The 24,827-nt window shown below is 34.5% G+C and overlaps 3 protein-coding genes across 3 annotated transcripts; all 3 read right to left on the bottom strand.

The window, feature by feature from the left end:
* Nucleotides 1-1,869, bottom strand: LOC131620070 (uncharacterized). Its single transcript, XM_058891093.1, has 4 exons — nucleotides 1,660-1,869; nucleotides 1,477-1,578; nucleotides 420-522; nucleotides 1-320 (listed from the first exon to the last, which is right to left on the bottom strand). Exons 1-4 carry the CDS (start codon nucleotides 1,867-1,869, stop codon nucleotides 1-3), a joined length of 735 nt encoding a protein of 244 aa, XP_058747076.1.
* Nucleotides 1,870-8,523: 6,654 nt separating this feature from the next.
* LOC131620069 (uncharacterized) lies at nucleotides 8,524-10,309 on the bottom strand. Its single transcript, XM_058891092.1, has 5 exons — nucleotides 9,744-10,309; nucleotides 9,528-9,648; nucleotides 9,156-9,446; nucleotides 8,970-9,071; nucleotides 8,524-8,760 (listed from the first exon to the last, which is right to left on the bottom strand). The coding sequence occupies exons 1-5, from the start codon at nucleotides 10,307-10,309 to the stop codon at nucleotides 8,524-8,526; spliced, it is 1,317 nt and encodes a 438-aa protein (XP_058747075.1).
* Nucleotides 10,310-22,014: 11,705 nt separating this feature from the next.
* On the bottom strand, nucleotides 22,015-22,518 carry LOC131620067 (uncharacterized). Its single transcript, XM_058891091.1, has one exon. It carries the CDS (start codon nucleotides 22,516-22,518, stop codon nucleotides 22,015-22,017), a length of 504 nt encoding a protein of 167 aa, XP_058747074.1.
* Nucleotides 22,519-24,827: the final 2,309 nt, after the last annotated feature.

Genomic DNA, 24,827 nt, shown 5'->3' with positions numbered 1-24,827 from the left:
TCAGTCCGGGTCGGGAAACTCATCCTCATTTAGATTTTCCTGATCAGTCGGTGCAGAACCCCCCATATTTTGGTTTCCACCAAAGGATTGCATAAATTGTCGCATTTGTGCCTCCATATTCGATTGTCTTTTTGCCATGACCTCCATTTCCCGCTGATGCTCATTCCGCATTGCCATCATTTGGGCCTCCATTTGAGCTTTTAGTGCCGCTTCACGTTCCGCCGCCTCACGCCTCACCTCATTTACCGCCAATTGTCTTACGGTTTCTCTCTGTTCATCTGTTAAAATTACAGGACGTGAACCTCCTTCCCCGTCGAGAACTCTTTGATATAGAGTTCTATCATCAGGTCTCAAGGTGCCTGCCAAATTTCCACCACCAAAAAAACACCCGTTAGGCCCCTTGCCGCCAATGACTTTACTCCAAAGATAAAAATCCACATCCGGATGAAGCAGCTCTCCCGGTCTTGGAGTATACTGAGGATTAACAGTCAGAAATTGTACAAGCAATGCCTGATAATCATCCTACACATAAAAAAAAAGTTAAATATAATTTAGTTGCCACATGAATTTCACGCCACAAATTTAGTTGTCACATGATTTTCACGCCACAACATCTCACATGCCACATGAAAATTATAACACCCAAATTCTACCTGTCGGAATTAATTAATAAATCAGAATAATAAAACTTCATCAACAAATTAAGGAATCACATATTCATGGTTTCCACTTTGCAATCTGTATCAACACTTTATCAGCACTTCACAATCGCCACTTTATCGGCAATATATATCAACAAATTAAGGAATCACCAATTTAATTCATATATATCAACAATTTATCGGCACTTCACAATCGCCACCAAATACATCACAATTCATCGCTTAAAGAAATACAGATAGCTTAAAAAAATAATACCGATAGGTTAACTAAATATAATACCCAACTTAACCAAATAATACGGATAACTTAAAAAAAATACCGATAGCTTAACCAAATATAATACCCAACTTAACCAAATAATACCGATAGCTTAACCAAATATAATACGGATAGCTTAACCAAATATAATACCCAACTTAACCAAATAATACGGATAGCTTAACCAAATATAATACGGATAGCTTAACCAAATATAATACTCAACTTAACCAAATAATACCGATAGCTTAACCAAATATAATACGGATAGCTTAACCAAATATAATACCCAACTTAACCAAATAATACCGATAGCTTAACCAAATATAATACGGATAGCTTAACCAGATATAATACCCAATCTAACCAAATAATACTGATAGCTTAACCAAATATAATACCGATAGCTTAACCAAATATAATACCCAACTTAACCAAATAATACCTATAGCTTAACCAAATATAATACTGATAGCTTAACCAAATATAATACCCAACTTAACCAAATAATACAGATAGCTTAAAAAAATAATATCGATATCTTAAATAACTTACCATAGCTTTTTGTGTACGATTGTCAACAAAAGCTCCTGTTTTCTTTTTCCGAGTCTTCGCAACCAGCTCGGTCATAAGTGGTGGTCTATTTAATTCCTTAGTCTAAATAACAAAATAAACTATAATTAATAATATCAATTATTAATTGAAATTATAACTTTAAGAAGTGGTAATAATTATTACCATGCGTCGAACATGCTCAGCAGTGCTTATACTTCCAACAGCATTAAGGCAACCACCCTTTTCAGATGCTCTCATCTTCTTTGCATTTTCAGATTTGGCCGCAAACTCATCACTCTCCCAATATTTAAGAAGTTCCCGAAAGATTTCTTCTCCTATCCAACTGGGACGGATGCCATGAAGTTCCCAACGTTTTCTAACACGGCGTAGCATGTCAGAAAGTCGTCTTGCAGTTCTGCCATAATAATTTTTTTAATCTGTCTCTCTTTCATTGGTTCCCACACACATTATTCCTGCAATAAAAGTAGATAAAATAAAAGTTAGATAACTGTAGTGAAAAAGTCATTTAAATAACAATAACTTAAACAATAAATTAAGTATACCTGAAAATGCGTAAACCAATGTTCTCTATCATCGCCCTTAACATCTTTAAAAGTCTTTATAAGTTTTTTATAATTCTGCTGAATTATATAACTTATAACTTTGGCAGCAGTCCGACTCGGCGTGAATCTAAACAACATTAATTGAATTAACATAAATTATAAAGTTATAAAAAATGGAAACGTATACTTAAATAAAAATTGATAAATAAGAAACTTACGAGCTTCCTGCGGGCCTAATAAAAAATCTCCCGTCAATGATATGAATCTGACTCGGATCATCATCCCCTCGAAGATCGCTCCCATCCAACTGATCATCTGCAGTCTCATCCTCCGCAGTCTCATCCTCCTCCTGATCATCATCCTGTGGGGGCACATGTGGGGGATGTGGGGTGCGACCAGTCTGTTGGAAAGATGGTGGGGTGGGACCAGTCTGTGTGGGAGGTGGAAAACTAGATCCTCCAGTCTGCTGGAAAGATGAGGGACTAGTCTGGGTGGGAGGTGGAAAACTAGATCCTCCAGTCTGCTGGAAAGATGAGGGACTAATCTGTGTGGGAGGTGGAAAACCAAATCCTCCGGTCTGCCGGAAGGATGGGGGCACATGTGTCTGCTGGAAGGATGGGGGCATCTGTGTCTGCTGGAAGGATTGGTGCATCTGTGTCTGCTGGAAGGATGGGTAACCAGGTGGTGGTGGGGTAATAAAAGACGGACTGTCATATGGATACGGAGAGGAGAGTAGTGGCAGAAAACCCTGAGTAGTGGCCATGGACATACGATTAACCTGACTCTGCGGGGGAGGACACGTGGCCAAATGAGGTGACTGACATACTACTACTCGTGGGCGTTGGTGCTTCTTCTTACCACTATCAGCTACACCCTTACCTTTATCAGGTCGGGGTGGCATTTTACCTATTTATAGAGATTACACAATTAATATAAATATATTCAACAAATGGTTCACTAAGTAAAATTATACAAATATAATCTCAACAACTGGTTGTCATTAACACATTCAATACATAGTTCATTAAGTGAAATTATAAAAATACATTTTCAACAACACATATTCATTATTCTAAATCTTCGTGCTCGTCATCCACATCATTCTCATAATTTGATATGATATTGTCCTCAGATGCAATATCTTCATGCTCTTCATCCAATATAGACGAATCAACTAGATGCCCCTCAACCATTGTATCAGACAAACTTGTAGTTTGTTCATCTGCAATCACATCATTAATTTGTTCCACTTCATCAACTTGGAAAGCAAGATCTTCTTCCACTAGATCGTCAGATTCAATATGACCCATTGGTTTTGTTTTTATGACAACACACCACCCTCGTTTACGTGGCACAAATGAAGGATAAGGAACATAGTAAACTTGCCTAACAATATGTGACATTATGAAAGGGTCATACTCTTTGTACCTCCGGTCCATTTGAATCTCAACAGTACAATATGTCCTATCTATTTTTGTGCCTCTAGTTGGATCATACCATTCACAATAAAACAAGACAACTTTATTTTCCGAGTCCAAGTAAGTGTACACCAACTCGTAGATATGTTTGACAAAACCATAGAAGTCATCTTCACCACCATCTGTAACTCCTTTCACAAAAACACCACTGTTTATGGTCTTTTTCCCTTCAGTCCATGTATGAGTGTGAAATTTATATCCATTCACGAAGTATGTGTGCCATTCATTTGCGCTTTGAATAGGGCCTTGAGACAAGTTTCTCAAATGGAGTATTTCGGGAGTCGGTGCAACAATGCTATACAATCTCTCCTTAAACCATGCTGGAAATTGAGCATGGATGACACCAGATGTTGATTGTACACCGGTAGTATGAAAATAGGTGTTGTTGAATTCCCTAAAAAGAAACACATTATAAGTTTCAAAGTAATGAGTTTTATGATTGTAAAGAAAATTAAAAGTTAGGGGTATGTATACTTACTCAAGAAATGGTTTAACTTCAACGCAGTTGATTAAGACATGAACATGGGCAGATTGCATTTCTTGTTGGGTCAACCAATGCACACCCTTTTTTCCAGATGGACGGCCAGGAAGCCCGAAGACCGATAAAGTGAATTGACTCCTTTCACTAACATTGACAGGATTTCGAATGATTCTTGGAGTTAACATCAAATGCTTGAAATAATGACTGCAAAAATGTGATGTTTCTCGATGCAAGTAATGTGCACATATCGATCCTTCAACTCTAGCCTTATTTTTCACTGATCGTTTTGAATCACCCATGAACCTTTCAAACGGATACATCCACCTATATTGAACAGGTCCTCCAAGATAAGCTTCATAGGCGAGATGCACAGGTAGATGTTCCATGGAGTCAAAAAAACCAGGCGGAAATACTTGTTCCAACTTGCATAGAATGACTGGAATATTTCGATCCAACTTAATGACGTAATCTACTTTTAAAGCTGAAGCACAAATATCTCTGAAAAATTGACTAATTCCAGTCAGTGGATTAAGCACATGTTTAAGTAGAGAACCAAACGCAATTAGTAGCAATTGTTCCATAAAAACATGGCAATTATGACTTTTCATAACATGCAACTTCCCAGTGTTGGCGTCAGCACACCTTCCTAAATTTGAAGAATAGCCGTCGGGCATTCTCAATTCTTTTAACCATCGACAAACCGCTTTACCTTCTTGGGAGGTCAGACTGAAATAAGCCTTCGGTTTTAATAATTTCCCATTTGGTTGAGGCTTCAACTCCAACTCTTTTCTATTGCACCATTTTTCCATGTCATGTCTAGCCTTTTCATTATCTTTCGTCTTGTCTTTAACATCCATCACGGTGTTAAATACATTATCAAAAAAATTCTTCTCAATATGCATAACATCTAGATTATGGTGCAACAAATTATCTTTCCAATATGGAAGGTCCCAAAATATATTTCTCTTTGTCCAATTGTGATCAACCCCATATCCTTCAATTCTACATGCCTTTCCAGTATCTGTAATTTTTGGTAGCCCACAAACTTTGTCCCATACAGCACCTGGTGGCAATCGGGGCGGAGGCATATCTGTTACCTGTTTTTCTTTTATGAAATTTGTCTTGTTCTTTCTATACGGATGATTTTTTGGTAGAAATCTGCGTTGACAGTCAAACCACGAGCTTTTCCCCCCTTTTATCCAACGTAAACACCTTGGTCTCTTTCATACAATGCGGACAACCCATTCTGCCATGTGTACCCCAACCAAAAAATATGCCATATGCTGGAAAGTCGTTGATGGTCCACATCAAGGCAGCTCGCATAGTAAAATTTTGTTTACGTGATATATCATAAGTCCATTCTCCACCAATCCACAACCTCTTCAAATCATCAATTCAAGGTTGTAAATACACATCAATTCCGGCTTTTGGACTCGAAGGTCCTGGAATGACGCATGTCAAAAACATATATGGTTTTGTCATGCACATCTCGGGAGGGAGGTTGTAAGGGGTTACAATAACTGGCCAACAAGAATACGCACTTCCCAACGCTTGAACATAAGGAGCAAAACCATCTGAGCATAATCCAAGCCTGACAATTCTAGGTTCTGCGGCAAAATCAGGATGTATTCGATCAAAGTGTTTCCATGCCTCGCCATCAGATGGATGCCGCATAGTGCCTGGACTTGTTTTGTTTGTATGATGCCATGTCATTTGACTTGCACTGTGCATTGAAGCAAACATTCTTTTTAACCTTGGAATTATCTGAAGATAAAACATGGACTTTTCTGCTACACGGTCTTGATTAGTGTTAATGGCTCTACTGCGAACTTTATATCTTGGACTCATACAAAATTTGCATTCCTCCAACAATCCATCTTGAGTACCAAACTCATTGTCATAAAACAACATACAACCATTAATGCAACAATCAATCTTTCTTACTCTTAAGCCCAACTTCGACACCAACTTCTTTGCTTCATAAAATGTTGTAGGTAAGTTGTCTTTCATTGCAATTGAGTCCAACATCATTTTTACAAAGAATTCCAAACACTGATCAGAAACATTCCAATTTGACTTGGCGGCCAATAATCTCACACACATTGATAACTTGGAGTCAGACGAACCGTCAAACAACGGCGTATTCATCTCATTCAACAACTGATAAAATCTCTGCGCTTCTTCGTTTGGCATCTCTTCCCCATCACAATCTTCAGGTTGATCATAGGTCACGTTCACACCAAAAGCATCCTCAACCATATCACCGATCTGATTAAAGTTTTCCTCATATTCAATAGGCGGTCTTTCCTCATATTCCATTGACGGGCGACTGCTTAAAGCATGCGTACTGCTAGTCTCTGGTACGTTACTCGGCAATTTTTCACCATTAAACGTCCAAACCCAATAATTTTCCATGAAACCCCTTCTATACAAATGCCTGACCACTTCATCTGGGTCACTAATTATAGGTCTACATTCACATTTAAGACAGAGACACCTAACTCCTCCTTTGCTTCGACAATATTCTTGAGCAAACGCTCACGTGATAAACCCGTTAACTCCTTCTATAAAATTGGGTTTAAGTGCACGTCTTCCTGGTTCCACTCTATCGTACATCCAACTACGATAATACAAATAATATTTCATACTGCACATATATCCAATCATTCTCTTTTTAGTAACAATAATTAAACATTTACTTATATCAACTATAAGTAAATAATTAAACATTTACTTATATCAACTATAAACAAAATATTATTATATTATTTTTAAAAACAAAATAATATACTTCACACTATAATAAACATTTTTAAAACAAAATAATATATTATTTTTTAATAACTATGTAGTAACCTTCTTTTAAAATGTTGTTTAAAAAATACTAATTCACACTATTTTGTTCTTAACAAACTTATTATTCATTTTAAGAAATATAAAATATAATTCTACTCCATTGTATTTTATTTTAAATATATACCTAATATATTTCATTTCTAATAACATTTCATTTCTATTTTGTTCATCAATTTTTATGATCTCTAATCATCAAAATTCAATTATACCAAATATACAAACTTATTATACCTAATATACTTCATCAATTTTTCATCATCTCTAATCATCAAATTAAATTCAATATTCAATCTATTTTAACAATCTACTTTCAACTCTAATCATCAATTTTTTTACTCAAATTTACAATCTAATTTCCAACTCTAATTTTCTACAAACCTAATTTACTACAAAACTAACATTCATCAATTTTAACCTTCAATCTAATTTTCTACAAACCTAATTTTCTACAATCTAATTCATCAATAAAAAAAAACCTAAAAAAATAAAATGCCAAAATTACCTCTATCTTCCTCTATCAATCTTCAAATGTCTTCTTGAAATGCTCCTTCAATCACAAATATTACACCTAAGAAAAATTTATAACACAAACAAATAAATTATACAAAATTAAAACGAAAATAATAAATAAACACTACAAAAAATGTTCTCTCCAGCGACGTGATTCCCACGCCACAAAAAGGAACATCACGTCACCACACATAATTTGCGACGTGAAAGAAAACGTCGCAGGGGGAGAGGTGGTAAACTTGTAGTGTCATGGCATTCACGTCACTATTCAGTGACATGTAATTCACGTCGCTATATCCTACACACAATCCAACTCATACTTCTGGCACAGCAGACATGCTGCAGGTTTGCAGGGATGGCACAAGAAACGGAGAAAGTTTGTGGCGTGTTTTTCATGACACTGATTAGTGACGTGGGAAACATGCCACTACAAAACAAACTTTTTTTTTTTTAATATGCATCTAGCGACGTGGTAAGCATGTCACAAATATAGTGACATGTTTATCAAGCCACAAAGCATAATTCTTTTTAATAAAAATTTTTTAATTATTATTATTAAAAAAGGTTTTTATTATTAATAATGAATTATAATTAATATAATAAAATATAAAATATAATTAATAAATAATTTGAATATTAATATTAATAAAATATATTTATTGAATAATATAATAAAATTTAAAATATATGTAATAAACAAAATATAAATTAAAATTCATCATACATCAATTAAAATTTAATATGTTTCATACATTAAAATTAAAATTAAAATTAAAACTAAAACTAAAATATAATTAATATTACATAATAATTAAGTATCTTCTGGATCGGGAAAATCATCAAGGTTTAAATCTTCATCATTATCTTGTTGATTTGTCGAGGCACCACCAACTCCAACGTTTCCACCAAACATTTGATTACCGCTTCCCTGGAATTGCATAAATAGCCGCATTTGCTCCTCCATCTCCGCTTGCCTCTTGGCCATTCTCTCTATTAGGCTTTGTTGCCCCTCCATCTCCGCTTGCCTCTTCGTCATTGCCTCTATTTGCCGTTGTTGCTCCTCTAATTGGGCTTTTAACGCCATCTCACGTTGCTCTGACTCGCGTCTCGCCTCACTTATCGCCAATTGTCTTATTGTTTCCATCATTTGTGGGGACAATTATGCTGGGCGTGACGTTCCTTCCCCATCTCTTACTCTTTCAAATAAATTTCTATCACCACTTCTCAAGCATCCCGCCATACTTCCACCACCAAAAAAACATCCATTACGACCTTTTCCGCCAATGACTTCATTCCAAATATAAAAATCAACATCTGGATGAAGCGGTTGTCCTTCGCTAGGAGTAAATTTCGGATTAGTGACGAAAAATTGTACAAGCCTTTCTTGATAATCCTCCTACACATACAATAAAAATATTAAATATAAAACTTAAATTAAATTAACTTAAATAAAATAAAAATCAGTTGTCACGTGATTCTCATGCCACAACCCCAGTTGCCACATGTAAATCATGCTGCAACTTCTTAGTTGCCACATGAAAATCACGTCACAAAGTTGTCATTAAAATAAAAAATAATATTCATAATGTAAATTGAATAACTTACCAAAGCTTGCCGTGTACGCTCATCAACATACTCTCCCGACTTTTTCGTCCGAGTCTCCTTAACTAACTCAACCATGAGTGGTTTTCTCCCCAACCTCTTTTCCTAAATAATAAAATGAACTTTATTTAAATACATATATAATAATTAATCAAAACATAACTTCAATATATAAGTGGTAGTAATTACCATGCGTCGCATATGTTCGTAGGTGCTTATACTTCCACCAGCATTAACGTGCCCACCTTTTTCAGATGCCCTCATTTTTTTGCCACTTTCAGATTTAGCTTTAAATTGAGGTGAATCCCAATAGACCAGAAGTTTATCAAGAGTGTCTTTGCCCACCCAAGCGGGATAACTACTATCACGTTCCCAACGCTTTCTAACACGTCGTAAGGTGTCAGAAAGTCTTTTTGATGCCCTAGTAAAAAAGACTTTCTTAACAGCCTTCTCGCTCAAAACATCCCATGTGCACTTTTCCTGTTGACATTAAGATAAACAGTTAGAAAATTATAATATTTTTTTTAAATAAATAATAATTCAAAAACAAATTAATTATACCTTAAATTTTTGAAACCAATCATCCTTATTTGGAACTTCTCCAAATCTCGTCCAAGCATCTTTATACATTTGCTGAATCACATAGCTCACACACTTTGCAGTTGTTCGACTCGGAGTAAAACTAAACAACAATAATTTGAATTAGCATGCGTTAAATATAAATTTATATTAATAAAAAATTTATATTAATTAAAAAATTTTAAATAAGATACTTACTTATGTCCAACAGGCGTAATATAATATCTGCCATCGACGATTTGAATCTCATCCGGATTATCGTCCCCCTGAAGATTATCGCCATCCAACAAAACATCATCCTCATCCTGCTCAATATCATCCTGATCTACCTCCACATGATCATCCCCGCCTGGAGGTATAGGTGAGGTACGTGATCCCCCTGTCTGCTGGAAGGATGGGGGCACCTGTGTCGGATGTGTGGTGCGAGATCCCCCTGTCTGCTGGAAACCTGGGGGGACCTGTGGTGGAAAGCTAGGTCCAGCACTCTGCTGGTACGAATAACTAGGTCCCCCAGTCTGCTGGAATGGAAAGCTAGCTCCCCCAGTCTGCTGGAATGGATAGCTAGGTCCCCCAGTATGCTGAAATGAATAACTGGGTGGGCTAATAAAAGATGGAGAGGAGAGTAATGGCATAAGAGGCTGAGTGCTGGCCAAAGACATGCGGTCTGGCTGAGTCTGTGGGCGGGAAGATACTGGCGTCTGAAGTGCCCCGCATACCACTACCCTCGGACGTTTACCTTTAGTCTTCTCAGATTGGGGTCGCATTTTACCTATTTATATAGAATACACAATTAATCAAATATATAAATATTCAAACCACACATTTTCATTAATATATATATCTTCATTAAAACATTCAATGGATGGTTCATTAGTATAATTACAAACACATGTTCTCATTAATATACATCATTATCATTATCATTATCATCATGCTCTTCATCCATATCATTATCATTATCATCATGCTCTTCATCCATATCATTCTCGTCATCTGATGTGACATTCTCATCATGCTCTCCGTCGATATTATCTTCAACCAACAATATAGACGCCTCAACTTCATACCCCTCAACTGTTGTATCAGACAAACTTGTAATTTGTTCAACTGCAATCACCTCATTAATTGGTCCAACTTCATCAACTTGGAAAGGAAGATCTTCCACTAGATCGCCACTTTCAATATGGGCCAATGGTTTTGTTTTAATTACAACACAACAGCCTCGTTTACGTGGCACAAATGAAGGATAAGGAACATAATAAACTTGCCTAACAACATGTGACATTATGAAAGGGTCATACTGTTTGTACCTTCGGCCCATTTGAATCTCAACAGTACCATATGTCTTGTCTATTTTTGTGCCTCTAGTTGAAATCATGTAAGATAACATTGCACATGTAAGAGAATCGTGTAGTTGAGTTGGAAAAATAAAAAGAAAGTTGTTATTATTATTATTATTATTATTATTATTATTATTATTATTATTATTATTATTATTATTATTATTATTATTATTATTATTATTATTATTATTATTATTATTATTATTATTATTATTATTATTATTATTATTATTATTATTATTATTATTATTATTATTATTATTATTATTATTATTATTATTATTATTATTATTATTATTATTATTATTATTATTATTATTATTATTATTATTATTATTATTATTATTATTATTATTATTATTATTATTATTATTATTATTATTATTATTATTATTATTATTATTATTATTATTATTATTATTATTATTATTATTATTATTATTATTATTATTATTATTATTATTATTATTATTATTATTATTATTATTATTATTATTATTATTATTATTATTATTATTATTATTATTATTATTATTATTATTATTATTATTATTATTATTATTATTATTATTATTATTATTATTATTATTATTATTATTATTATTATTATTATTATTATTATTATTATTATTATTATTATTATTATTATTATTATTATTATTATTATTATTATTATTATTATTATTATTATTATTATTATTATTATTATTATTATTATTATTATTATTATTATTATTATTATTATTATTATTATTATTATTATTATTATTATTATTATTATTATTATTATTATTATTATTATTATTATTATTATTATTATTATTTTGGAGAATAGATAAATCTTTATTCCACAAAACAGATAAAACAGTCGATCTCAAGGATCCAGACAGTCCATAAGGACTTAGTGTAATGCTTGGAAATTCGATTATTCGCTTAATCTAGACGTTCGGAGTGTTTAGTGATGTTTTCGTATTTTGAGACGATTTAGTCGGTATTAGTTCGGGATAGCGGATCGATATTTAATCAAGAATTTTGATATTTTCAGTATTAGAAATATTATTGGAATAATATTTGAAGTTTTGGGAATTTTCGGAGTAATTAAGATTAGACAGGAAATATGATATATTGGTCGAATTTGGATTGTCGGTGTTATTTTAAGAAGTGTATTTGAATTTATTAAGTTAAAAGTCGGATTTTAGTCGGACGGTCGAAGAATAATATTAAGAAAAATATTATTTACAAGTCGGAATTTATTATATTGTTGGAATAATAATAAAAGTGATATTTTGATTTAATTGGAGATATTTATCTTATTGGGCCTAAATTAAATTGTGAAGAATAATAAAAAGGAATTGAAAGACTAAGCCCAATTGCAAGTGATAAATTAGGGTTTTAGAGAATGAGAAGGGTAGTTTGTCATTTTGGAGAGAACAAAGTTTGAAGAGAATGAGGCAAGCCAAAAGGAACAAGCTTGGAGATGCAATTGGAGACCCATTGAGTTGCTTCATTTGATAAGGTAAAGGTGGGGTTCTCTTCCTATAATGGGGCTTATGAACAATTGTATGTGGGGACTTGGGTGTGTAGATTTATTGCATTATCTTGTGTTGATTGTTACTGAAAAATAAAAATGAAATTTGTTTAAGATATTCTGAAAATTGAGTTATCATTTCTGTAACGATGTTTATTGAGAGATATCCTAGAATTGTATTGTGTTTGTTGTTGTTGTGATGTGAATAAGAAAATGTGGTACCGCTGTGAGATATGATGACTGGCAGTGTGCTTTTAATTTCATTCTGGTTCTATTCCCATTATTGTGCTTGCCGTTAGTTTCATTTCTCTCCATTTGGTGTGGATGCTGTTAGTGAAATATATGTATATATATAAAACAATATATATAATGGAAACATATGGCTATGCAAATGAACCATGGTTTAGAGATTGAATATTATTGAAAACAGTAAGATATTATATAATTGAAAATCGTGAAACATTAGAAATTATAGAACAGTGTATTCCAAACAGTCCCGTTTTATTGAAATAGTCGAATTAAGCGGTTTATTTAGTTGTCCGGAATTTGATGAAAATTGACGTGGTAGCTAAGTTTAATTAGTAGATTAACGTGGTGGTGTTATTTTGTTGAAATTGTGATATTTTACGAATCGACCGAAATTGTGTTTGATTTAAATATTCTTTATAAATAAATTATAATAATTTAATAGAATTGTCAATAGAGTTGTTAGAGTTGTCAATAGAGTTGTTAGAGTCGACAATAAGTTGTCAGAGTTGTTTTGAATTATTAAGAGTCATATTTTTATTTGTTTTGAGTAATTCTGACATGTTTAGAGTTGTCAGTGTATAACGTCGGTGTTTGTTTTTTATTGGAACTTTAACAATTCATATCTTTTGAACTGTAACTCCGTTTGAGTCTCCGTTCGAGGCGTTAGAAAGCTAGCGTGATATTCTTTTCAATAAAAATGGTTTTGAGCAATAGAATGCTAGAAACTGGAAATGGAGTAGAAATTGAAGTGAATTAAATTAATATAGTTTGATATTAATTGGTTAAATTAATAGTTAAATTAATTGCAATGAGTTTAATTGATTGGAATATACTTGAAGTTGGATCAATTATTCGGTTTGTCGGTAAATTAGGGTATTTTGAGGATTCGTCCGTAATTGTGTTTTGGCTTGAATATGTATGTTGAGAATAATATATGTATATGTCATGATGTTGTGCTAATATTGATTCTCTGTGGTTAGTTGGTTAGCATTAAATTAATGATTAATTGCTTGATGTTGAAAGTGTGTGTTTATGTATAATTGGCAAAAATGAGAATTAACATGAGATAGTATGGTTACTAGTGTTAATTGGATTGTGTGAATTGTAATTGATTAATTGGCCTCTTATATGTTAATGATGTGTGTGTTGCGAATGTTGTGTACAAATGGTGGATATTTCATAGAGTTGAATTATTGAGATATGCGGAAAGTTAAGATGGTAGAGATGATCTTAATTGCATATATTTGTGATATTGTACATACATTCATATCATAGTGTGCCTTGAAACACAGGTGGATTTGCTTTGAAACACAAGCGGGCTTGGATTCTAGAGTGAATCGGAAGCCGTAAACTATATGTTTACAATTGGTGGACTTTGGTCTTGTCCGGATCGAAAGTGTGGCTTAGATTCTAGAGTTATGAATCGGAGGCCGGTGAAACTTAGAATTTCACATTGGTACCACATGCATAGTGTCACATGTTTCATTGAGTCACATTAGAGTTATGTGATAGTTTATTATGTGCATTATGTTGTGATAAGTGTACGAGTGAAAAATTGATTATGTGCATTGATGTTGTGATGCTATGTGTATGAGTTTGGTAATTGATTATGTACACTTGGTGTTGTAGTGATAATTGTATTAGTTGATAATTGAGAAGGGGTGATGTTTGAATACGTAATTGGTTAAATGCGAGAATATGTGATAATGATGGATTGTGTATATATTTGGAATAATAGTATTGAATCCTGTGATTATTATACGATTGAACTTCGTGCATACTTGAATATGTGAAATTTATTGGATGATACTACTTACATAATTATGACTTGTTGTGCGATGAAAAGTATGAGAGATTAATGAACTGTGGAAGTATGATGTGTATGGTAACTGTTGATACTTGCGATGTAATGATTTTATATGCCTGAATCCTAATATACAATTTATCATGCGCCCACTTATATGATTTGATATCTCACCCTTTTCTCTTGTTTCGCCGTTGCCTTTGTATTGGTAACGTGCAGGTATTCAAGTATGAAGATTTAGTTGCCATTACTCGAGTCGGTTGTCGCTCTGATACGTAGCACTCTGGGGGGGACGATTTATGTCATTCATGATGTTGTTTAACTGTGTTATCTTGGTTGAACAAAATGATAAGTTAACTGAAGATGTTTTATTGAATACTTGTTTAAGTGATTCCGCTGTGTTTTAATAAAATAAGTTATTCTGTTTCAAAGGTGCTATGTATCCGCTTTATGCGACGAGTTGATTTGTTTTGTTTTTATTATGTGACGCCTCATTTGTTTATTGAGAAATTTTGAAAACTCTGATTTATATATATTTGTCGGGTAGAAATGGGGTGTTACATTAGTGGTATAAGAGCACGTCGGTCCGTCTGGCCAAGTTGTCGAGTCTGTTGAGTTGTGCGACAGTTGAATGCTGTCAGTGTTTTAGTCTTTAGTACACGACATGTATGTGAAACACTGTCGGTACTTGTTGTTTTGTTGCAGGGATTGGTTTGATTCCAAGTGGGGGAGAAGTTTTGCTTCTTGAAGATGTTTCTGTTGTAAGGGATGGTCAGGTATGTTGTCGACAAGCGACGATGCAAGTGTTGTTGAGAGTTTTGGGACGATGTGAAGTTAATGATAATTTTGGAAGATGGAATTTAGAAAGTGCTGATGTTCAGCACGGTTGAGAACTGTGAAGTTGTCGGTGCGTTTAACCTTTGTGTCTGATGCCGGTGTTTGGCAAGTGTTAAAGTGATGAGGTTGCGGTGGACCTTATATTGGACTTGCATAAGTGATTGACGGATGTAGTCGATGCGTGATGTGTTGTGAATCGCGAACCCGAGTTGGAACTCGAGGATGCGCGTAACTTGAGTTTCGGATACCTGAATTGAACTCCATTTGAAGCGTCAGAGAGATAACGAGATGAAGTGGATTATAAGAATTATTGTCGCAGCCGTAATAGATTTGATTTTAACGTGATGATGTTGGGATGGGGTGCAGTTTGTCGTCGAAGTTATTTGAGGAGTTTGGGAGATAACATAAAAATTGTCGATGCTTGACGTCGATGTTTACAATTCTAATAACGTCATAGATTTGTATCTTGGGTTTCGAGTATAAATTGGACGTACCGTTTGAGCCTACGAAGAGGTGAAGTTGTATTCTACCTCATGGAAATGTGTAAGCATGTTGAATAAGAATGGTTATTACCGCAAATGTCTGAAGTGAAGTTAAGTAAAACTTGTTGTTGATGATTAAGATGAGAGAACAAGATGTTCGGTATTAAAGATGATTTGAGTACTGATGACTTTTAAGGAAGAGTGAAGTAGTAGCGAAGAAAAAGTCAGACTTAGGGATGATAGAAGTCGTATTTGGGATGCCAAAAGTGGCGGCGTGTATAAAAGAAGGAGTGTATGGAATTTTCTATCGCCAGTTTATCGGGAGGAGGACTTCGGTTGAGACGAAACAAACTGTGTGATGTTACTCATGTTATTGGATTTAAGAGGAAATTCGGAAAGGGCGCTGTTATGATGTAACAACGATTTATACTCCACAATGGTTGTCGAATACTAATTGACAAATTGGGGAACTGATCGCCCTCAATCTATTGTTAATAGTAGACGAAACTCATGTTGGATGTTATAGATTTGTCTTGTTGTCTTAATAGTGTGGAAAGAGTATTTATATTTTATCGTGAAGATGGTCGTTCATTGGTTTGTGTAGCTCGATAAGAGGGATGGTTGAGTAAGAATCGGACGAAATGAGCAATCAGTGTGGTGCGTTTTATACAAGCGAGTGTCGCTAAGAAAAAGATTGGAAACATCAAGTGAAACAACAATGTGAGGATGAGTATTAAGGAAAGTCTGTATTGGATTGAGAATTTGTGGACCATATAGTTGACGGAATTTTATTGGGGGTAGTGATTTAAAAGAGAATTATCAGAGTTGAGCAGCGGGAGCTTTATGTGACACTGTTGTTGTAAGACTTAGGGGAGTAAGAAACTATAGGTCAGAAGTCTGTAAAGATGAGTTATCTTGATGTTTGGATTGATAGACTGTTGGAATAAGTGCGACGAGCCAGGATGCTGCATTGGGTCGTAGATTATTGTGAATCTGGTAAGAATAGTAATGTGTTTGTGTTCTTGAGGAATTGTTGTTGTGCCGAAGAAGTAGTGATTGGAGTGTTACCAAACGCGATTTGGATATTTAAGAATTGGATACGAGATTTGTTTGCGATGGTGTTGTCAAGTAGATTTTCGAGGACGAAAATATTCTAAGTGGGGGAGAGTTGTAACACCTGGAAATTCGATTATTCGCTTAATCTAGACGTTCGGAGTGTTTAGTGATGTTTTCGTATTTTGAGACGATTTAGTCGGTATTAGTTCGGGATAGCGGATCGATATTTAATCAAGAGTTTTGATATTTTCAGTATTAGAAATATTATTGGAATAATATTTGAAGTTTTGGGAATTTTCGGAGTAATTAAGATTAGACAGGAAATATGATATATTGGTCGAATTTGGATTGTCGGTGTTATTTTAAGAAGTGTATTTGAATTTATTAAGTTAAAAGTCGGATTTTAGTCGGACGGTCGAAGAATAATATTAAGAAAAATATTATTTACAAGTCGGAATTTATTATATTGTTGGAATAATAATAAAAGTGATATTTTGATTTAATTGGAGATATTTATCTTATTGGGCCTAAATTAAATTGTGAAGAATAATAAAAAGGAATTGAAAGACTAAGCCCAATTGCAAGTGATAAATTAGGGTTTTAGAGAATGAGAAGGGTAGTTTGTCATTTTGGAGAGAACAAAGTTTGAAGAGAATGAGGCAAGCCAAAAGGAACAAGCTTGGAGATGCAATTGGAGACCCATTGAGTTGCTTCATTTGATAAGGTAAAGGTGGGGTTCTCTTCCTATAATGGGGCTTATGAACAATTGTATGTGGGGACTTGGGTGTGTAGATTTATTGCATTATCTTGTGTTGATTGTTACTGAAAAATAAAAATGAAATTTGTTTAAGATATTCTGAAAATTGAGTTATCATTTCTGTAACGATGTTTATTGAGAGATATCCTAGAATTGTATTGTGTTTGTTGTTGTTGTGATGTGAATAAGAAAATGTGGTACCGCTGTGAGATATGATGACTGGCAGTGTGCTTTTAATTTCATTCTGGTTCTATTCCCATTATTGTGCTTGCCGTTAGTTTCATTTCTCTCCATTTGGTGTGGATGCTGTTAGTGAAATATATGTATATATATAAAACAATATATATAATGGAAACATATGGCTATGCAAATGAACCATGGTTTAGAGATTGAATATTATTGAAAACAGTAAGATATTATATAATTGAAAATCGTGAAACATTAGAAATTATAGAACAGTGTATTCCAAACAGTCCCGTTTTATTGAAATAGTCGAATTAAGCGGTTTATTTAGTTGTCCGGAATTTGATGAAAATTGACGTGGTAGCTAAGTTTAATTAGTAGATTAACGTGGTGGTGTTATTTTGTTGAAATTGTGATATTTTACGAATCGACCGAAATTGTGTTTGATTTAAATATTCTTTATAAATAAATTATAATAATTTAATAGAATTGTCAATAGAGTTGTTAGAGTTGTCAATAGAGTTGTTAGAGTCGACAATAAGTTGTCAGAGTTGTTTTGAATTATTAAGAGTCATATTTTTATTTGTTTTGAGTAATTCTGACATGTTTAGAGTTGTCAGTGTATAACGTCGGTGTTTGTTTTTTATTGGAACTTTAACAATTCATATCTTTTGAACTGTAACTCCGTTTGAGTCTCCGTTCGAGGCGTTAGAAAGCTAGCGTGATATTCTTTTCAATAAAAATGGTTTTGAGCAATAGAATGCTAGAAACTGGAAATGGAGTAGAAATTGAAGTGAATTAAATTAATATAGTTTGATATTAATTGGTTAAATTAATAGTTAAATTAATTGCAATGAGTTTAATTGATTGGAATATACTTGAAGTTGGATCAATTATTCGGTTTGTCGGTAAATTAGGGTATTTTGAGGATTCGTCCGTAATTGTGTTTTGGCTTGAATATGTATGTTGAGAATAATATATGTATATGTCATGATGTTGTGCTAATATTGATTCTCTGTGGTTAGTTGGTTAGCATTAAATTAATGATTAATTGCTTGATGTTGAAAGTGTGTGTTTATGTATAATTGGCAAAAATGAGAATTAACATGAGATAGTATGGTTACTAGTGTTAATTGGATTGTGTGAATTGTAATTGATTAATTGGCCTCTTATATGTTAATGATGTGTGTGTTGCGAATGTTGTGTACAATTGGTGGATAATTCATAGAGTTGAATTATTGAGATATGCGGAAAGTTAAGATGGTAGAGATGATCTTAATTGCATATATTTGTGATATTGTATATACATTCATATCATAGTGTGCCTTGAAACACAGGTGGATTTGCTTTGAAACACAAGCGGGCTTGGATTCTAGAGTGAATCGGAAGCCGTAAACTATATGTTTACAATTGGTGGACTTTGGTCTTGTCCGGTTCGGAAGTGTGGCTTAGATTCTAGAGTTATGAATCGGAGGCCGGTGAAACTTAGAATTTCACATTGGTACCACATGCATAGTGTCACATGTTTCATTGAGTCACATTAGAGTTATGTGATAGTTTATTATGTGCATTATGTTGTGATAAGTGTACGAGTGAAAAATTGATTATGTGCATTGATGTTGTGATGCTATGTGTATGAGTTTGGTAATTGATTATGTACACTTGGTGTTGTAGTGATAATTGTATTAGTTGATAATTGAGAAGGGGTGATGTTTGAATACGTAATTGGTTAAATGCGAGAATATGTGATAATGATGGATTGTGTATATATTTGGAATAATAGTATTGAATCCTGTGATTATTATACGTTTGAACTTCGTGCATACTTGAATATGTGAAATTTATTGGATGATACTATTTACATAATTATGACTTGTTGTGCGATGAAAAGTATGAGAGATTAATGAACTGTGGAAGTATGATGTGTATGGTAACTGTTGATACTTGCGATGTAATGATTTTATATGCCTGAATCCTAATATACAATTTATCATGCACCCACTTATATGATTTGATATCTCACCCTTTTCTCTTGTTTTGCCGTTGCCTTTGTATTGGTAACGTGTAGGTATTCAAGTATGAAGATTTAGTTGCCGTTACTCGAGTGATACGTAGCACTCTGGGGGGAACGATTTATGTCATTCATGATGTTGTTTAATTGTGTTATCTTGGTTGAACAAAATGATAAGTTAACTGAAGATATTTTATTGAATACTTGTTTAAGTGATTCCGCTGTGTTTTAATAAAATAAGTTATTCTGTTTCAAAGGTGCTATGTATCCGCTTTATGCGACGAGTTGATTTGTTTTGTTTTTATTATGTGACGCCTCATTTGTTTATTGAGAAATTTTGAAAACTCTGATTTATATATATTTGTCGGGTAGAAATGGGGTGTTACACTTACAAATAACCTAACAAACAAGTTACAGCAGAACAACTAAAGCCAGCATCTTAGAAATCCTTTAAATGTTCAATCTTGGTCCTAAGGGTGCTATGCAGGTAGCAGCGAGTAATAGTGATTTGCTTTATCCGATCACTGATGTCTTGAGCCATAGGGATATCATTGAAAATTACATTGTTTCTCGACATCCAAATAGCATATGTTGTCTCACTAAGTGCCATTTTCAGCAATGTTCTTTTCCAACCTTTCTTCTTTATTTCATGAATCAGCCATTCTTTTTCAGTATTCCAATCATGGGGCGTGCGCGTATAGCCAACCCAAAGCAGGATGTTCTTCCAAATTTCCCGAGTCACCCTGCATTGAAAGAACAAATGGGCCATAGATTCTATCTCAGTACAGAAAACATGGGAAGGAGTAATATTCATGCCAAATCTTCGAAGCCTATCTCTTGTCGCCAATCTTCCCATGAGAAGCATCCAAAGCTGGAATTTAGCACGAGGCCTTGCCATATTATGAAAGAATATCGTGTGCCAATCCATTTGTTGTTTTTCTCCTCTAAGCCTATGATAGTGCTTTGCTAATACAAGCTTCTCCTCTACAAGAGTATTCTGCCAGTCTGTTTGTTGCAAACAAAGATCCTTGCTCTTTACAATTCTCTTCAAAATCCAAGAGTAGTCTTGAGGTGGAGACCATTCCTGGAAATCCTTGCCTTTCACATAATACGCATCTAACCATTTTACCCATAATTTGTCTTTTTTCCCCTTTATATTCCAAAGCAGTTTCAGCATTGTCGCCTAATTCCATTCCTTTAGAGAGGTTATGTTCAGACCACCGGAATTCTTTGGATCACATATTCTGTCCCAGGCAATTGGGGCCTTCTTGCTTCCATAACTTTTGCCACTCCAGAGAAACATTCTACAGATACTCTCCACTTGGTGTATCACTTTTTTGGGGATCGGGAACACTTGCATTGAATAAGCAGTGACTGAGAAAAGGACACTTTTCACCAATTGGCATCTACCTGCATCACTTAGAAGATGGGCAGTCCAATGCTGAATACGAGCCGTAATTTTATCCACAAGAGGTTGACATTGAGCAATGTTGAGTCTTCGACTTGAAAGTGGAACTCCCAAGTATTTAAAAGGTAACTCTCCTTCATCCTAGCCCGTTATGTTCAGAATTTTTCCTTTCTCCTCCATGTTAGTACCACCAAAGTAAACTTTTCATTTACTCGGGTTGGCCTTCAGACCAGTTTCCCTGGAGAATTGGTTAAACACATGCATAATCAAACTAATAGAGACAGAGTCAGCCCTTGAGAATAAAAGTAAATCATCTGCAAAGCAGATATTAGTAATTTTCAGTCTAGCACACTTAGGGTGAAAGTGAAATTCAGGGTTCTCTTGCAATTTGACCAAACACCTATGAAGGTGTTCCATGATTAAGACAAAAAGAATGGGGGAGATGGGGTCCCCCTGTCTCAATCCTCTCTTAGCCCTCAACTTCTTACTAACTTGCCCATTTATGGTGCATCTATAGGTAACAGTGGTAAAACACAGCATTACTCAATCAACAAAATTTTTCAGGGAACATTAACTCTTGCATGATGCGTTTCAAGGCTATCCACTCCACAGTAGCATATGATTTTTGTACATCCATTTGGATGGTACACCTAGGGGAGAGATGCTTCCTCTTGTATCCTCTCACAAGCTCATGAGCTATCAGAATATTATCTTGAATATTTCTGCCTGGGACAAAGGCAAATTGGCTCTCATCAACTATATCCCCCACAACTCTGCTCAATCTTCTAGTCAAAATTTTTGAGATAATTTTTTATAGAGTAGAACAGCAAGCTATGGGCCTAAGATCTTTTATCAGCTTTGCATTTTTTGTCTTAGGTATAAGGGTGACCAAGGAACAGTTTGCTTCAGTGTATATCCTCTTGTGGTAGAAGAACTCTTGGACAACCCTAAGTACAACATCCTTGATACTTTCCCAACTTTGTTTAAAAAATCTAGCATTATAGCCATCCACACTTGGAGCTTTGCAATCACCAATACCATTCAGAACTTGCCAGATTTCAGCCTCAGTTACAGGTAAGATAAGACTATTAACCTTTTCAGTACTTAGTAAAGGACCTCTCTTAATAGCCTCAATATCCACATGTATTACCTTTGATGTACTTGTACCAACCAGCTTTCCATAGAATTGAAAAATCTCTTTTTCAATATCCTTAAACTCTGTAAGCCTAGTTCCATTACTATCTTTAAGTCTATCCAAGGTAATCTGCTTGTTTTTTTTCCTTAAGGTTGGAATAAAAATATTTATTGTTTCCATCTCCCAATTGAATCCATTCTATCTTGGCTTTTTGCATAAGTATTTTCTCTTCAGGTTCTATTTTAAGAAGCATCTCATCTGTCTTTTCCTTCACACTTCTAATCCTCTTTCAAATGATCTTGAGCTGATTGTAAGCTTGTTATACTTTCCTGAATATTTTGGCTTCTCTTATACATCCTTTTGTTCATTCTACTCAAAGGAGTTTGCAGCCTTAGTAATTTTTGCCACATAACATACATAGGTCTCCCTTTTATATTAATGCTCCAACTGCTTCTCACATTATCTAAGAACTCTGGCCCAGTACCTATACAGTTTAGAAACTTGAATCTAGGTCTGATTTTCCTTGGGATGTCCACTCCTTGCAGGGTTATTCTCAAAGGAGAATGATCAGATATGTGGGGGTTCAGAATCTCTAGGTCACTTCCAGGGTGTTTTAGGAACCATTCAGTGTTACATAAAGCCCTATCAATTCTGGAGTATATCATTCCTGTGAGGTGTTTGTTGGACCAGGTGTAGTTATTCCCTTTAGAAGCATGTTCAGTTAGCCCAACAATTTGCATCATGGTTTCAAGATCCTCATATTCACTCTACTAAACTTCCTTACCTCCAATTCTATTAGTAATCTTAAGAACATTGTTAAAGTCGCCCACAATAATCCATGGTCCTTTAATATTTCTACTGTGATTCTCTATACTCTCCCATAAGATTTTCCTCTTGGCAATTTTGTTATGAGCATATATAGCTGACAGATAAAACATAAATTCTCCTTTATTGTTGTAAACCTCACTATGAATGGCTTGATCAGTGGAGTGTATAACCCTTAAGTCCCAGCACGTAGGGTTCCACATAAGCCAGATACGACCATTGTCATGGTCTCTATAGTTATCCATGAATTTCCAATGTCTACCTAGTTTATTTCTCACTTGTTCAGCATTAACTTCTTTGACTCTAGTTTCTAAAAAAGCAATACAGCTAACCTGGAGTTGTTTGAAATGGGCTCCAACCTCAATACTCCTGGCGTGTTTATTGAGCCCTCTTACATTCCAGCTAAGAATCATGATGCACTAGGTCCTCCACTCTCAAAGCATTCTCCAACTTTGAGAGCATCAAACCCATTGGTACATCTAACAACATTCTCTTGGGATATCTGTGCAGGCTTTTTCCCTTTCATGTGGCTAGTAGTATTCACTGTTTTCCATTCCTCTTGTGATTCATCCTGTGTACTATCTTGTTCTGGTGTTTCTGCTGCTTAGTTTTCCTTAGGTGCCTTGTGTTGTTTTGGTTTCCATTTAGGTTTAGTAGGTATCTCCACTTTGGTTTTATATATGTGTCCAACCTTATTGCATTTGGTACAAAATGGAGGTCTCCATTCATATTCAACGCGTTGAGTCATCTTACCCGCAGTTTCATCCCTAATCATGATTTCATCTTCCAGTGCTCTTGTAACATCTACTTCAATCAAGACCCTGGCATATGATACTCTAAGTTTACGTGCTTATTATTATTATTATTATTATTATTATTATTATTACCAATGTTTAACTAGAACATGAACAAGCCATTGAAAATGACATATGTAAATATCCATGCGCAAAAATATCCTATTCATATCAAGGGAAATACTGAAAAGTAAAAAAATTAGCAAGAATAAGAATTCACATTTGCATGTGGAAGTGTACAATTTAATTTTTCTAATAATCAAATATAGAAACTTACTAAGAAATTTAAAGTTGTATCTCCTAGTAGAAAAACATCTTTCATGGTATATGTACTTGTCAAAAGGTACACGAGTGTGCAGTATCCCTAAGGTGGTTAGCGCTTTCTCCTAGTGGTGAGAGACCTCTTTCATTAAGGGTGGTTAGGGCTTTCTCACGGTGGTGAGAGACCTTGTTTGATTTTGTTTATAGTGGTAATAGATGGCCAGCTCACGTGACGTGAGAGGCTTTGTGTTTATGTGTTATGTTAAGTAAGACATGAAATGTCCCTTATAAACCACCCCGATTGGGGGGGGGGGAGGTATATATATATATATATATACACTTTTGTGCCTAGGATTTTCTAGGGACTGATATCCTCCCACTCAGTGAATGGTTTAATCTTCAATCCCTACTTTTTAGGGAAGTGTGGATCAGTCTGTTGAACCAGACTTCAATCCCTATGTTTCTCATGACTAGGTGAGCAAGGGGTCTACTTAGGGCGAGACAGTTCCTAATGATGGGTGGCATATAGGTGTCATCCCTAGTAAGGGTTACCACTCTCCTGCCCTTATTAGGTATTTTACAAATATTTCACTATAGTATGCATATTTA

Source organism: Vicia villosa, linkage group LG7 (assembly GCF_029867415.1).
Source record: "Vicia villosa cultivar HV-30 ecotype Madison, WI linkage group LG7, Vvil1.0, whole genome shotgun sequence".
Classification (NCBI taxonomy): Eukaryota; Viridiplantae; Streptophyta; class Magnoliopsida; order Fabales; family Fabaceae; genus Vicia; species Vicia villosa.
This window is presented reverse-complemented; position numbering and strand designations above follow the sequence as displayed.